Source organism: Helianthus annuus, chromosome 17 (assembly GCF_002127325.2).
Source record: "Helianthus annuus cultivar XRQ/B chromosome 17, HanXRQr2.0-SUNRISE, whole genome shotgun sequence".
Classification (NCBI taxonomy): Eukaryota; Viridiplantae; Streptophyta; class Magnoliopsida; order Asterales; family Asteraceae; genus Helianthus; species Helianthus annuus.
In genome coordinates, this window is record NC_035449.2 from 45277260 (window position 1) to 45290492 (window position 13233).

A 13233-nucleotide genomic window follows, 5' to 3' on the forward strand; every position below is an offset into this window, starting at 1 on the left:
TGGTGTATGAAAACGGAAGTATTCACAAGCGATGCGGCCTAGCACCGTGTCCAGTGAATACTTCTATCAATACAAGGAAGCTGGATAACAGCAACAGTCACCACAGGCGACGATGCGGCCAGCACCGCATCTCGCGTATTTCTTGATCACAAGCAAGAGACGCGATAACATCAGATGTTACCGCAGGCAGCGATGCGGCTCGCACCGCATCCTATACGCCCAACAAGTGGGACTGGCACACCAGTGCAAGTAGCGCCAATGACAGTCATCTGTCAGGACTACGTAAGCAACAGACTGACGTGGCGTAACCTCCACACCCGACAAGCCTGACACACCTGCAAAGGTGCAGCACGTCGTCAGTCTGTCCTCATCCTCCTCCTTCACTCCTCGGCTATAAATACCAACCCCAAACCAGGTTTGAGGTATCTCTTGACAACTCTCTCACTACTACTACTATCTTACTTTGCTTCCCAAGCAAATTACTGATTCTCACGCCGGAGAGTGGTAACAAGGAGCACCCCCCACCCCATCCTCCTTGTTACGAGTCACGGTTTGTTTCCTTGTGCAGGAGATCAACCCACCGGTGATCCAGCCAGCGATCCTCGAGAGGAAGGGATTAACCCTTCTTGACGAGACCAGTGTGTTAACCCTGCCCGGTTAACCATTGTTTCATCAGTTAGAATGAAATTTGTCGTTAAAAAAAACTTCGTTCGTTAATATTTTCTGGACACAAGTACTGATTACATCGATATCTTTCTGTTTATTCTTTTTTAACTTACTCAAACATGCTCCTCATATAAAGAAATGTTATCTTTTAACTTACCAAAACATACTCCTTATATCCATGTATACCTCTTTTCCTATACTTTCTAAACAAACTCCCTTTTTATACATGACTTTGCTAAACACATACCCTTACTTTTAACACCCTTTTCATTGTTATACATGCCTTCTAAGTACACACTTCCTTCCTATCACATGATATAATCTTCTTAAATCACTTTATATGACTAAATTAAAAGCAAAATTTATAATGTATCAAAACATAGTTATTTTAAATATAACTAAGATAGGAGTGGTATTTACTATTAAAGATAAATAAATAAACAAGTGTTTCTATATACACACGTCTACATTTCTTATTTCGATCCACTCTTTCATGCTTTTTCTATTTATCATTTTAAATCACTAAAACGGAGAAATAAAAGCATGAACACCAACACACGTACTAAACACAATCTTACTTATAAGTTATGACAAATTTGTTGCTAACGTATGAGGTGAGTTTGATATGAGCAAACGTGATTGATACCCACACTCCAAAACAAAGAGATTCCGCTGACACTGATTCCTGGACTCCAAAACAGAGAGATTCTATTCACACTGATGCCCCGACTCTAAAACAAAGAGATTCTGTTGACAGTGATACCCGACTCCGAAACATGGATATAAAAGTATCTAACTTTTTAAAAATTTGTAACCAAATGTGCTTGGAATAATAAACTTTAGCTTCTTGTTATAGTTTTGTAATCTTTACTTTTTTATCAATACTTAACTTGTTAATTAAAAGCAAAATTTACATAGAGTCAACACTTGAGCTACTCCCTCAATTTCAATTTTCATCTTTCCCCTTCTCTCTCGCTCTTCAATCTCTCTCTCTCCCGTTAAATCTCCGGCACCTCCAAATTCCGGCAACAAACCTCTCCGTTTCCGATTTCGATTCTGTTTCCGTTTCACTCACCTCACACACACATCTATCCTACAACCCGAATCCCCCCTTTACGACATCGTTTCGCCACACATAAAAAAAGCCCTAATTCAAATCCACACCCTTGTTTATTCAATTCTCAATCAAGCTTCCGTAATTCGAACTTTCTGTTGTTCGATTGCTGATCTGGAATCGTTGATGCGCTTATTATATTCTATGATCGATTGATTCTACGACCTAGGGTTTGTGATTATTGGAAATTAGAAAAGGGGATCGGAAAATTGGGCAGTGTAATTCATGTGATTGTTATTATTATTGTGATGGAAGAAGGTTATTATGTATGGGCGGTTGGACGGTGAGGTGCGCTTCCACCGGTGGCACATGTGGCCGGTCCCTAGTTCCTCCACTCCCTCTGTAGCTGCTCATTCCAGTTGCTTCGTTTTCATTGATAATCACACTTTTTCCAAAGTATATATTTTAATTTCAGTGTATATATTTGTTATTTACATACGTCTTGATTGGTATACCTGTTGTTCTAAGATAGTATAGTGCTTGAATTCTGTTATTACATTAGGTTATAGTGTCAGTTGCTGTATTTAGTATTTAGAGACATTATGTGGTCACTTGCTGTTTGGTTTACCATTGTGGTTTTATTTGATTATGGGGGTATGATAAGATAGGTGAAACCGATGTTAGTCATCGGTATGTTTTGTCGTGGATCATTTCACCTATCGCGTATACACGGATGCGTCCGAAGTATAAAAGAAACTGCCTTTTTTTTTTCTGAAATCTTGGTGTTTTTATGTTGAATTGTGATCGGTTTATTTGAGAAGATAAAGATGAGGAAAAAATTAAGATAAAATAGAAGATTTAGTTAACTTGTTTAGTTTAAGTGTTTAGATTTATCAGTTAGATCTATTTAATCATCATTTAAAGGTTTGAGTTGGTTGGGATGAGTTTATGTCTAGTATAAGTAGAGGGTTATGTATTCAGTTTTATTTGTCGGTCGAGTTTACAACAATAAAAGAGTTGAACTCGAGTTTATCTATTATTGAGGCATATATTTTGTTTAATTTTTTTAAATTACCTGAATTTATCCCCGTCAGCTATGCATTGACTATGTTTGCTATTAGTAATGTGAACGTATTCTCTGATTATCTCGTTTTTTATTATTTTATAGTTGAGTTAACGATAAAGACACTGCTTTAACATGGTTCATTTCTTGTAGGATGGTAGAAAGATTAACGTTGGCGACTGTGCTCTGTTCGAGCCACCCCACAATTCCCTTCCGTTTGTTGGAAGAATCCGTAAATTAAAGTTAGGAAAAGATAACAATATAAGTCTTTTTGTGAATTGGCTTTACCGGCCTGCAGACGTAAAGCTTAAAGACGGTGCTTTGCTTAAAGCAGCACCAAACGAGGTTTTTTACTCATTTCACAAGGATGAGATACCTGTTGCATCATTACTTCATCCGTGTAAAGTCACATTTCTTCGTAAAGGTGTTGAACTTCCTTCAGGGATATCCTCATTTGTGTGCAGACAAGTCTATGATGTTAAAACTGGGCGTTTATGGTGGTTAACTGACAGAAACTATATTAACGTAAGTTTTATTGTTCGATTTTTGTCTTGTGTTCTATAACCTTATCCGTTGAAAGTTATCTTGATTCGATATGTAGTCTTCTTTGACACAGGACTTACAAGAAGAAATAAACCAGTTATTAGATAAGACGTTGATAGAAATGCATGGATCAGTGCAGACCGGAGGTCGGTCTCCGAAACCCTTGAACGGTCCAAACGGGTCAGCAAACCGAAAACCTAATTCAGATAATTTACAAAATAGTTCCTCGTCTATTTCATCACATGCAAAGAGTAAGAAGCGAGCGCATGGCGTTCACAATTCAGAATCTGTGAAACGTGATCGTTTATCTAAAGTTGACGATGCAGATTCTCGTCAACTTAGACCAGAACACAGGCTAAAAACCGAGATTGCTAAAATTACTGATAAAGGAGGATTGGTGGATATTGATGGAGTTGAAAAACTAATACAGCTCATGCGACCCGAGGGTACTGAGAAACAAATAAACTTGGCTTGCAGAAAAATGCTCGTTGACATAATATCGGGTACTGACAGATTCGATTGTTTAGGTCGATTTGCGCATTTAAAGGGATTGCAAATTTTAGATGAATGGCTTCAAGAAATCCACAAGGGCAATATTGGCGATGAAAAATCTGTTGAGCAGTTTCTTTTTTCTTTACTTCGTGCACTTGATAAATTACCCGTAAATCTTCATGCTTTACAGATGTGTAATGTCGGGAAGTCGGTGAATCATTTACGTAGCCATAAAAATCCTGAAATTCAGAAGAAAGCCAGAAGTTTAGTCAGCACATGGAAGAAACGTGTGGAAGCTGAAATGAATTTTATTGAAACAAAGTCTAGTACAAGTCGAGGCGGTTCTTGGTCACACAAGCCAATGATTTCAGATGTTTCTCCTATGGGTAGTACTAGACGTATAGGTGGCAGTTTTTCAGAGGTGGGTTCCAAGAGTTCTGCTTCACAATCTTCTGCGTTAAAAGCTCCGCAACCGAAACAAAGCTCAGGTGAAGCTATCACCACATCACCAACATCTCCGGGGTCCACAAAATTGTCCCCGTCATCAGCTAATAGTCAATCTTGTTCTAGTGATCATGTGAAGACTCAGGTGTCAAGTGTTTCTCATAGTAAAAACTCACGCAACGGTTTTGCTTCTGACAAAGAATCGCCAGCTAGACTTACAACAGAAGCAAATATTGGAAAAAGCCGGAGACTCATTGTGAGGTTGCCAAACACGAGTCGAAGTCCTGCACAAACCGCCAGTTTGGAATCGCCCGAAGATTCATCTAGGATATCCGGCAAGGGCTCGCTTCCGGTACCTTCCAAGAAACAAGACAAAAAAGTGAGTGGAAGCGATGTACCAAACACAGGTGATGATTTGTGTCGGGAGAATGAAGGGCTGATTGTCCGTGATGACGAACATGGTAAGAAAGATGCATCCTTTGGCAGCGGTTTATCATCAAGGGTTACACCAAAAGTATATGAAACTTCTTATAGCTCGATAAATGCATTGGTGGAGAGCTGTGCGAAATTTTCGGAAGCTAGCGTGTCTCCGTCGATTGGTGATGATGGTGGAATAATTCTTCTTGCCAGCGTGGCTGCTGCTGAAATGTCGAGATCTGATGTGTCACCCGCATGTTCCCCTGATTGTAACTCACCCGTCCCTGAAGACGTATGTTCTGTGAATGCTGCTAAGTTGAGACAAGTAGCTCATGATGCTCATGTCAAGGTGGAGCAGATCGGTTCCGTACGTGCGGATGTTAATGGTACAGGGTCGGTGAACTTGGCACCTGACGTAAAACCACTAGAGGAAAAGAAGTGTGTTGATGATATTCTGGTTAGAAACACTGTGAGTTCGCTTGATGCAGCTGAGACATGTGTCAAACCTGAAACTGCAGAAACTAATGAAGAAATTAATGCAGCTTCTTGGTCGTCTTCAGATATGCGCAACGATGAGAAGGAATCGGTGCACAAACAGTTAAATGATGAAACCGTGGTCCCCACTTCTTGTGCTGATGTTGATTTAGCACCAAAGTCTGAAGAGACTGATGACGAGAAGTGTCGTATGAACATGGATTCCGGGACGTCTGTTAGTGAACTTGCTTATGAGAATACAGAAAAAGACGATAAAGCCTCTGTGGTTGCATTGCAAGAAATAGGAACGTGTGGAAAGGCTACCTGTGTAACAGAGGCCAACTGTGTTGAAGACCGTACGGTAAAGTTGAACTTTGATTTGAATGAAGTTCTTCCTAGTGATGATGGAATACAATGTGAGGATGAAAAGGCTGCCGTTGATGCACCCGACCTGTTACCTTCTAATGATAGAACGCAGTCTGATTCGATAACTGTAGCTGCTGCTGCAAAAGGACCGTTTTACCCCTCTGAGAGTCTCTTAACAGGTAAGCCTGAGATTGGGTGGAAAGGTTCTGCTGCCACCAGTGCATTCCGTCCAACAGAACCTCGAAAGGTAGATGTTCCGGACCTTCCGGTTCCTGATACTTGTACTGATAAACCAACTCATGCTCTTTTTGACTTTGACTTGAATGTTGGAGTCGATGATGCTGGTCAACACAATGCTCCATCGGGACTTGATCTTGATTTAAACGCATGCGAGGAGAATCCCGAACCCGTCCAGTTGTCCGTTAATACCAGCAGTAGACCTTCCAGGTCAACTCTACCTGGCTTTGACCTAAACGGGCCAGGTACGGAAGAATTTGGTGGTGAATCGATAACATTTTCGAAAAACAGTATGCAGTTTATAACCGGTGTGCCTAATGTCAGAGTGAATAATACGGACCCCGCAAACTTTTCAAATTGGTTTCCACCAAATAACGCCTACCCAGCAATTACAATCCCGTCTCAAAGAATGATGACACCCGTGACTTCCAGCACATCACTGAATCCCGATATATTCAGGGGGGCCGTTTTATCGTCATCTACCGTTCCATTGCAATATCCAGCTTTCCCGTTTGAGACCGGTTTCTCGTTACCTTCGGTTTCAAATGCATACGCCGATTCTCCGTCATACGGTGGTGGGCCGCTTTGTTTTCCAACTTTTCCCTCGGTGGGACCTAACGGTGTGGTGTCGATGCCTTACTATACGAGTCTACCTGGTGGCTCGAGTAATGTTGGCCCCGATGGTAAAACGTTTGGAAGCCAAGCTTTAGATCTAAACGCGGGTCCCAGAGATGATAAACTGGCAACCACTTTGAGGCAGTTACATGGTGGTGGTGGTGGTGATGATGAGCAGTTAAGGATGTTTTATCAACTGGCGGCAAGTGGTGGTGGTGGTGCAGCGAAGAGGAAAGAGCCGGATGGCGGTTGGGACGGTGATATTAGGATTAGCTACAAACATCCACATCGGCAGTAGGGATACATAGCCTGGTGAGTTTTGTTTGTTTTTATACTGCTTTAGTGGTCGAATGTGAATGTTTTGGTTTGTTTTCTCATGTGTTTGATATGGATTTTTGCAGGATATAAAACTGTCTTGTTTATGAGAAACGTTGATGGTTGTAATGCATAGGGTTGAGTTGTTTGAAATGGTTTGAACAGAGTGGCCTGTGTTGATGTTTAGTCATCATGCAATTTTATGCTGCAAGTTTAGTCAACAATTCAATATTCATACAGTTAAATACTTATCATATAATAACTCTTTATACCGTTTAAAAAATATATAATAACTCTTTATCTCATCCTTTATTGTCATTAGTTTCTCTTTCGATTAATACGCACTACTATAAATATTAAATAATCGCGCTAAGATGCTTTTCCGCTTTTTTTATGGAACACCATCTTATGACTGCTTTACTTATGAGTTTAAGCTGGAAAAGGGTTGACTTATGGCATTGAGTATAGAGTTGTTTCGGGAAAAAAATGCAGGAGACCGGGTACAGTTAGTCCTGTCAAAATGGGTCGTATTGGGTGTTGGGTAAAACAGGTTTGAGTGAACTCGAGTTCGGGTCAAATGGGTTCAAGTTGACTCGACATTTCATTTTTTTCGGTTAAAGGCGATGGCACCCCAGTAAATTTTAGAATCTTGATATCACTAGGAATATGAAAGTGTTGTGAGTTTTGCATATGAAAGAGGATTTTTAAAAAATTGTGAAGAGAGATGCCTAGATATCCAAGAAGAAATCCCAGAAGGTCATTTCATGACTTAGACCGTGCATCAAATGTGGATTTCGCTCTCAGGAATTAATCCATTACATCGTCCAAAAGTAATTTAAACTTTATGATAAAATTTAAACTTTATGATAAGACTTTTTGCATAGTGGAAATCAAAGAGAATTTAGTTTATGATTAAGTTTGACATAAAAGAGAGACACAAGTTTAGCATGTTAAGCATCTTTGTTTACATCATAGTCTGTCTTTGTCTCTTTACCTCTTTGATTAAGCATTCCCCATTTGTATAATAATCCAAATAAATTTTGAAATAATTCCTCTTGGGGGAGATCTCATCCAATATTTCATTAACCACTAAATATATATAAACCATCCTTATAAAAATTGTAATATTATTTGTAAAATGTTTTGTACTTTTAATTAAACATGGTATAGAAATAATAATTGTATATGATATATTTACAGAAAGAAAACATTACAAAATTGCAAAAGTTTAGGGTGTTACACAAAATTTGTGGAAACATGGTCAAAATTAGGACATTTAATCTAATTAATTTTCCTTTACAATCATTTATCATTCTTGAAGAACTCAGGTCACGAGGATTGATCAAGAAAGATCTCTTTTTTCTTGTTATAAGATCGTGATTGCATCTGCATATGTTTGATAAAGAGAATAATAAAAAAAAAAACGGAAAGTGTTCAAGTGGAACATTAAAAGTTGACCAAATTGGTCCTAGTTACTCTTCGGGACGGTGTGGAAGAAAGGAGGGGATTCTCGAATGCGGAAAAGGAGTATACCATATACAATTGATTAATAATACATGATACATTTCGTGATTTTCTTATTCCATATAGTAGGCCTCTTGCCTTTCTCTTTTCCCTTCCTCATACCCTTCTGCACTGCTAGGGTTGTGCAAAGAAAAATTGAAAACCCCAAAAATCGTATCGAATCTGATGCCGGAAAACACCAAACCGAATTCGGTTCCTATCCGTATCCAAATTGTGAATTCGGTTATCGGTTCCACACATCTTGCTTATCTGGATAACCGGACCGAATTCAATTGAATACACCGAATAATGATCAGTTTAATCAGACGAAACAATATTAATCAGTTGAAGTCGAGTAGGATCAACAAAGTTCTAATGATGATCAGTCTCGTTTTCTGTTAAGTCCAAAAAAAAAATTAAAATCGAATAAACTGAGATCTAAACCGATGGGCACCTTTATTTGGGTGCTCACCACATAATCTTGGTTGGCTGTTGGATTTCTTCCAAATCGCCTACTGGTGTGATAACTTACTTTCTCTTTTTATCCCCATCATCGAGATGTGCTATGCAAATAACATATTAGGTTTTATTTTGTGTTATCTCTTATTGTCGTTGTTGTTGTTGTGTTGCCATAGTCATAGGTCACGTCTATAACACTCCAAAAATGTTTAGTATAATAATAAGTGAAAATAAACAAAGAATTTAACATAGTTAATGAGATATGGCAAAATGGTAGTTAGTTTATGGGAAAGCCTAAATTAAACACTCTTTCAAAGTGGGAGGGTTCAATGTGTAAATAGTAAACTAAAAGGTTTTACTAATAAACAAAAATTAAAAAACCCCCACATTTGGGTACTGACCGGGGAAGAACAAGCAAACCCTTGTTTGCAAAATTCCAGCAATATACTTGAAATCTCAAGGAGAATCTAATGCATGAGCCTCTATTTTCGAGTATCTAACCCTAATTAGTGAAGTGGTAAGTTTTATTTTCTGAAATTATGATTTGTAGGATGAGGGTTACAACCCAATCTCGAATTCTTGTAACAAATGTGGTAAAACTGAGTTAGGATTACCTTTTTGAACAAGAATCAAGTTTGATTTCAGGTTATTTGAAAGAGAATTGTATAAACCCACTTGATGAGAAATTAGCATGAAAGAATGATCATGCAGAGGTAGATATGTGTAATCTTGATATATGGTCTTGTTTGTAATACCTGAATGCTAAATAAATTGATGTAGAATAAAAGAATTGTATGAACTTGATTGATTCTCAATGATATATAAGATGAACTAGTAAAGTCATGCTATGAATACTTGTACATTATGCTTTATTAATGTGACGCACACCAAGTGTTTGATAAAATGCTTAAGAGAATAAATGTGTGAAATTCTGAAAATTAGTGATAATGTTTGTCACTTGAAAATGAGAAATTTATGTAAATGATGGAATGAAAGTGTTGGGCTAAATGAATGAATGCGTTTAATGTAGGCGTGAAAGAAGAAGGCTCAAACACTAAGAAAACGGGAGACTCACAGGATCGAGGTACGTTAGTGTACATCATATTCTATAATGTTGTCAGAAGTTTAATAGTCTCATTTTGAATTGTGTTGTTATGTTAAAATTGTGAGATTTGAAATCTATGGTTCTTCGAAAGCAAAAGTAAGATCCGTCATAAACGGATTGTGAGGAATGAATAAGTTATGAAAGACAATGCATCATATCCGGTTCTTTTAGTTGAACCGGGTATGGGAAATTAAGTATGTGATGAATGAAAGTCTACTCGATCCGTCCTTCTCGGATCGGAGTATGAGGAAAGAATGTAAAGAATACGTTTGTTCGTCATGAACGAATCGAATGGAAGTTATGTAATGTTACTAGTATCCGTTCTTAGCGGGTATGTTGAGAAAAGAATGCTTAGTCTCTACCTTGAGGCAAGCATGTAATGAACCGTTTAACGGTTAGTTAAGTAATTGAATGATATAATACCGTGAAAGAGACGAATCGGTTTATTATTTAGATGTGTTAGTGACGAAATACTAAATTATTTGTTTATGTTGAATGTAGGTAAATCCTCAATCTAGGCGGTCGGACGATTTGGAATGAGCACACTTGATCTACGCCCACTACACGCTTCCGTCATAAGTGAATATAATGTGGTCTAAACTTTTGGTCTTATGTACTTTAACTTGTGTAGTATTTTGATGTCTTTATGGTTTGGTTAAAAACTTATTAGTGGTAGTCTTGTTGTAAACAACTTAAACGTATGGTTTTGGGTTTTTGTCAAGGATGTTTTATGTAGAAATGGTTTATCGTATAAAACAGGTGTTAGTGGTCTATTTACGTACGGGTCATGCCGAAATTTCTAACATCTATTATCCACGTTAAGATCTTTTGAAAATGATAAGTTAGAGGCGTTACAACGTCACATCACTTTAGCGATGTTGTCATGCCTCTTGTCAATTGCCACTATTTCTCGACCCGCGGGCAACGTTTCGTCATATAGTTTCTTAGTGTTCATTTTTTGATGATTTTTAAAGATTGTATGTTCTCCTTATACCGTAATATTCATTGTTTTTTTTTTTTTTGAATGAGCGTCATATTTTTTTCCCTCTCCAACTACGAAGGAGTATTTGATTAAATAGTGGTTATGGCTTATTTTTATGATCTTTTCATAATTATGATAGGGGTAAAGTTATCCTATAAAGTCTCCTAAATATAAACAGCGTATAAAGACGCAATGGATTGCAAATATAACACAATGTCGAGAAAAAATGACAACGAATTGCAAAAAAGACACAGTGATGCCAATATAGAAAAGACACAATGCTAAATAAAAGAGTTAAAAGCCATTTTAGTCCCTGTGGTTTGGATCATTTTGCCAGTTTAGTCCAACTGTTTCATTTTTTTGTCCGTGTGTCCAAAAAGGTTTCACCGTTGCCGTTTTACTGGCTTAAATTCATCCATTTTTTCTGTTAACGAGAAGGGCAATTCGGTTATTTTTAATGTAGTTATGTTAACTAGAAGGACAATTTGGCCAAATAAAATGACCGAATTGTCCTTCTCATTAACAGAAAAAATAGATGAATTTAATCCAGTGGATTAAAATGGCAACGATGAAACCTTTTTGGACTCACATGCGAAAAATAAGACCTTTGGACTTAACTGGAAAAATGGCCCAAACTACAGGGACTAAAATGACATTTAAGTTTAAATAAAAAGACACAATGATATAAATAAAAATTCTAAAATCTAAAAGCTATAAATTCAAAAGTAAAAACCTAGAATCTCATAATGTAGAGTTCAATGAGACGGTTTCAATGTCGTTTGAATGAGATCAATTGGAGTCTGTTTGATACCCTTCTTACGACATTTATATTTAATAGTAAGCTTACAGTATGTGATTTGATTAGATATTCTTTGTAATAATTATCACTATATATATATATAGTTTATTAATAAAACAATACATATTACCATATAAAGTTTTCATTTTGACATTTTCTATATCCTTAAAATTTTTTCAGTTATTCATTTTTAGATTTTTTTTTTTGGAAATTAGAATTTCATTTCATTTTGACATTTTCTATATCCTTCAAATTTTTTCAAGTTATTCATTTTTAGATTTTTTTTTTTTTGGAAATTAGAATTTCATAAAACACACGGGCTCACCAAGACGGAGAGACCACAAAAACCAATTACATCAAGTATAAAGGAATCACAAAAAGCTTCATCATTATGAGAGATTGTGTGTTATTTTTGGAAAATATCAAGGTTAAGGTAAGATGGGTAAAAGTGACCTTAAGATGGAAAAAGATAAAGGATGATCATTACATTTCAAAGAACAAGAAGAGCGAATCAGCCAATCAGGTGATGTTGATGTTATTTTTTTTATTCTTTTAACGATAAATTTAGATTACTGACGAAACACAAAAGTATTAAAAACATTATTAATTGAAAAAATTGATATATTCACATATTCATATTCATAGTAAAATAAATTTTGAACGTATTGACTTCAAAAGTAAAAAATATGTTAACATATGAGGTGTGGTTTAAGTGGAAATGAGGTCTAAAAGATGTAATTTGAGCATTACATCATTTTTATACATTTTCCACATATGAGAGGTGTAGCATTTCACTTTCATTTCGATGATGTGGTGTACACCCTCAATGCCATTTCTTTAATCAAGCACCTTCTCCACGCCCGTGACCGTGGAAGTCTCTACGCTAAGCCAAGCTCCTCATGTCGTGGCCATGCACACTATTTGAATACAATCAACAATGATACCATGTTATGGCACAAAGTGTAAACATCAATCAATAATGATAATACAATGTATGGTATGGCCTCCCTCTATATATATAAACCTAAAGTACGGATAGATACCATACAAATGCGGAATAAGTATAACATCTAACTAACTAACTATAATAACTGTCTAGTACACATTCGACAAAGTGTTTGATACCGTTACCTAGTGCCACAATCCCACGCCGCGTGTTTCCGATAGTCTTAACAGAAATACAAAAGTGTGAACATTATACATATTAAAACAAAGTTGCCATGAATAGTGATTTTCAATTTATAAACAATTTTTTTAATAATATTTATTTATCGTATATTTTTATTACTTTTGCTGATAACTTGCATTCCATGTTTATTTTTTTAACATTGCAATATAAATATATTAGAAACGGGTAATATGCCACTATTATACTAAATCGAACAAAACTGATTGTTTTTTTTTCAACATTGCAGTATTTTATTGAAACGAATATCGTGCCGCTATCGTACCAAAAAAGAACTGAAACCGATCGAATAACATATGTATTGATACCAATATTTATTTATATTGTTTTTGCTTTTGATAAACCGGTATTTATTTATATTGTTTTTGCTTTTGATAAATTGACATTGTATCACTACCATATCGTATCGAACAACATCGGTACCTGTACATGTACTCATTTGTATGGTTTCTGCTTGGTAATGAGTTTTGTGCCGCTACCGTAGTAAACCAAACTAAAACCAACTGAACATCG

General features: G+C 36.7%; 1 protein-coding gene and 1 long non-coding RNA gene across 3 annotated transcripts; both read left to right on the forward strand.

The window, feature by feature from the left end:
- Positions 1–1587: 1587 nt before the first annotated feature.
- Positions 1588–6993, forward strand: LOC110920672. Of its 2 annotated transcripts, none has more exons than XM_022164857.2 (4): positions 1588–2176; positions 2937–3308; positions 3385–6683; positions 6773–6993. In XM_022164857.2, the coding sequence occupies exons 1-3, from the start codon at positions 2045–2047 to the stop codon at positions 6667–6669; spliced, it is 3789 nt and encodes a 1262-aa protein (XP_022020549.1). In that variant the 5' UTR covers positions 1588–2044; the 3' UTR covers positions 6670–6683; positions 6773–6993. The 2 variants fall into 2 exon arrangements, with proteins under 2 accessions (XP_022020549.1, XP_022020550.1); XM_022164858.2 differs by having other exon boundaries at positions 3400–6683.
- A 2040-nt stretch (positions 6994–9033) lies between these two features.
- On the forward strand, positions 9034–10526 carry LOC110921313. Its single transcript, XR_002582350.2, has 3 exons — positions 9034–9165; positions 9679–9732; positions 10255–10526. It is a non-coding gene; the product is annotated as an uncharacterized LOC110921313 (long non-coding RNA).
- Positions 10527–13233: the final 2707 nt, after the last annotated feature.

Coding starts and splice junctions, on each gene's coding strand:
- LOC110920672 (XM_022164857.2), top strand. CDS start 2,045: ATGTATGGGCGGTTGGACGGTGAGGTGCGCTTCCACCGGTGGCACATG. Junction 2,177..2,936: donor ATAATCACACTTTTTCCAAA/GTATATATTTTA, acceptor CATTTCTTGTAG/GATGGTAGAAAGATTAACGT. Junction 3,309..3,384: donor CTGACAGAAACTATATTAAC/GTAAGTTTTATT, acceptor TTCGATATGTAG/TCTTCTTTGACACAGGACTT.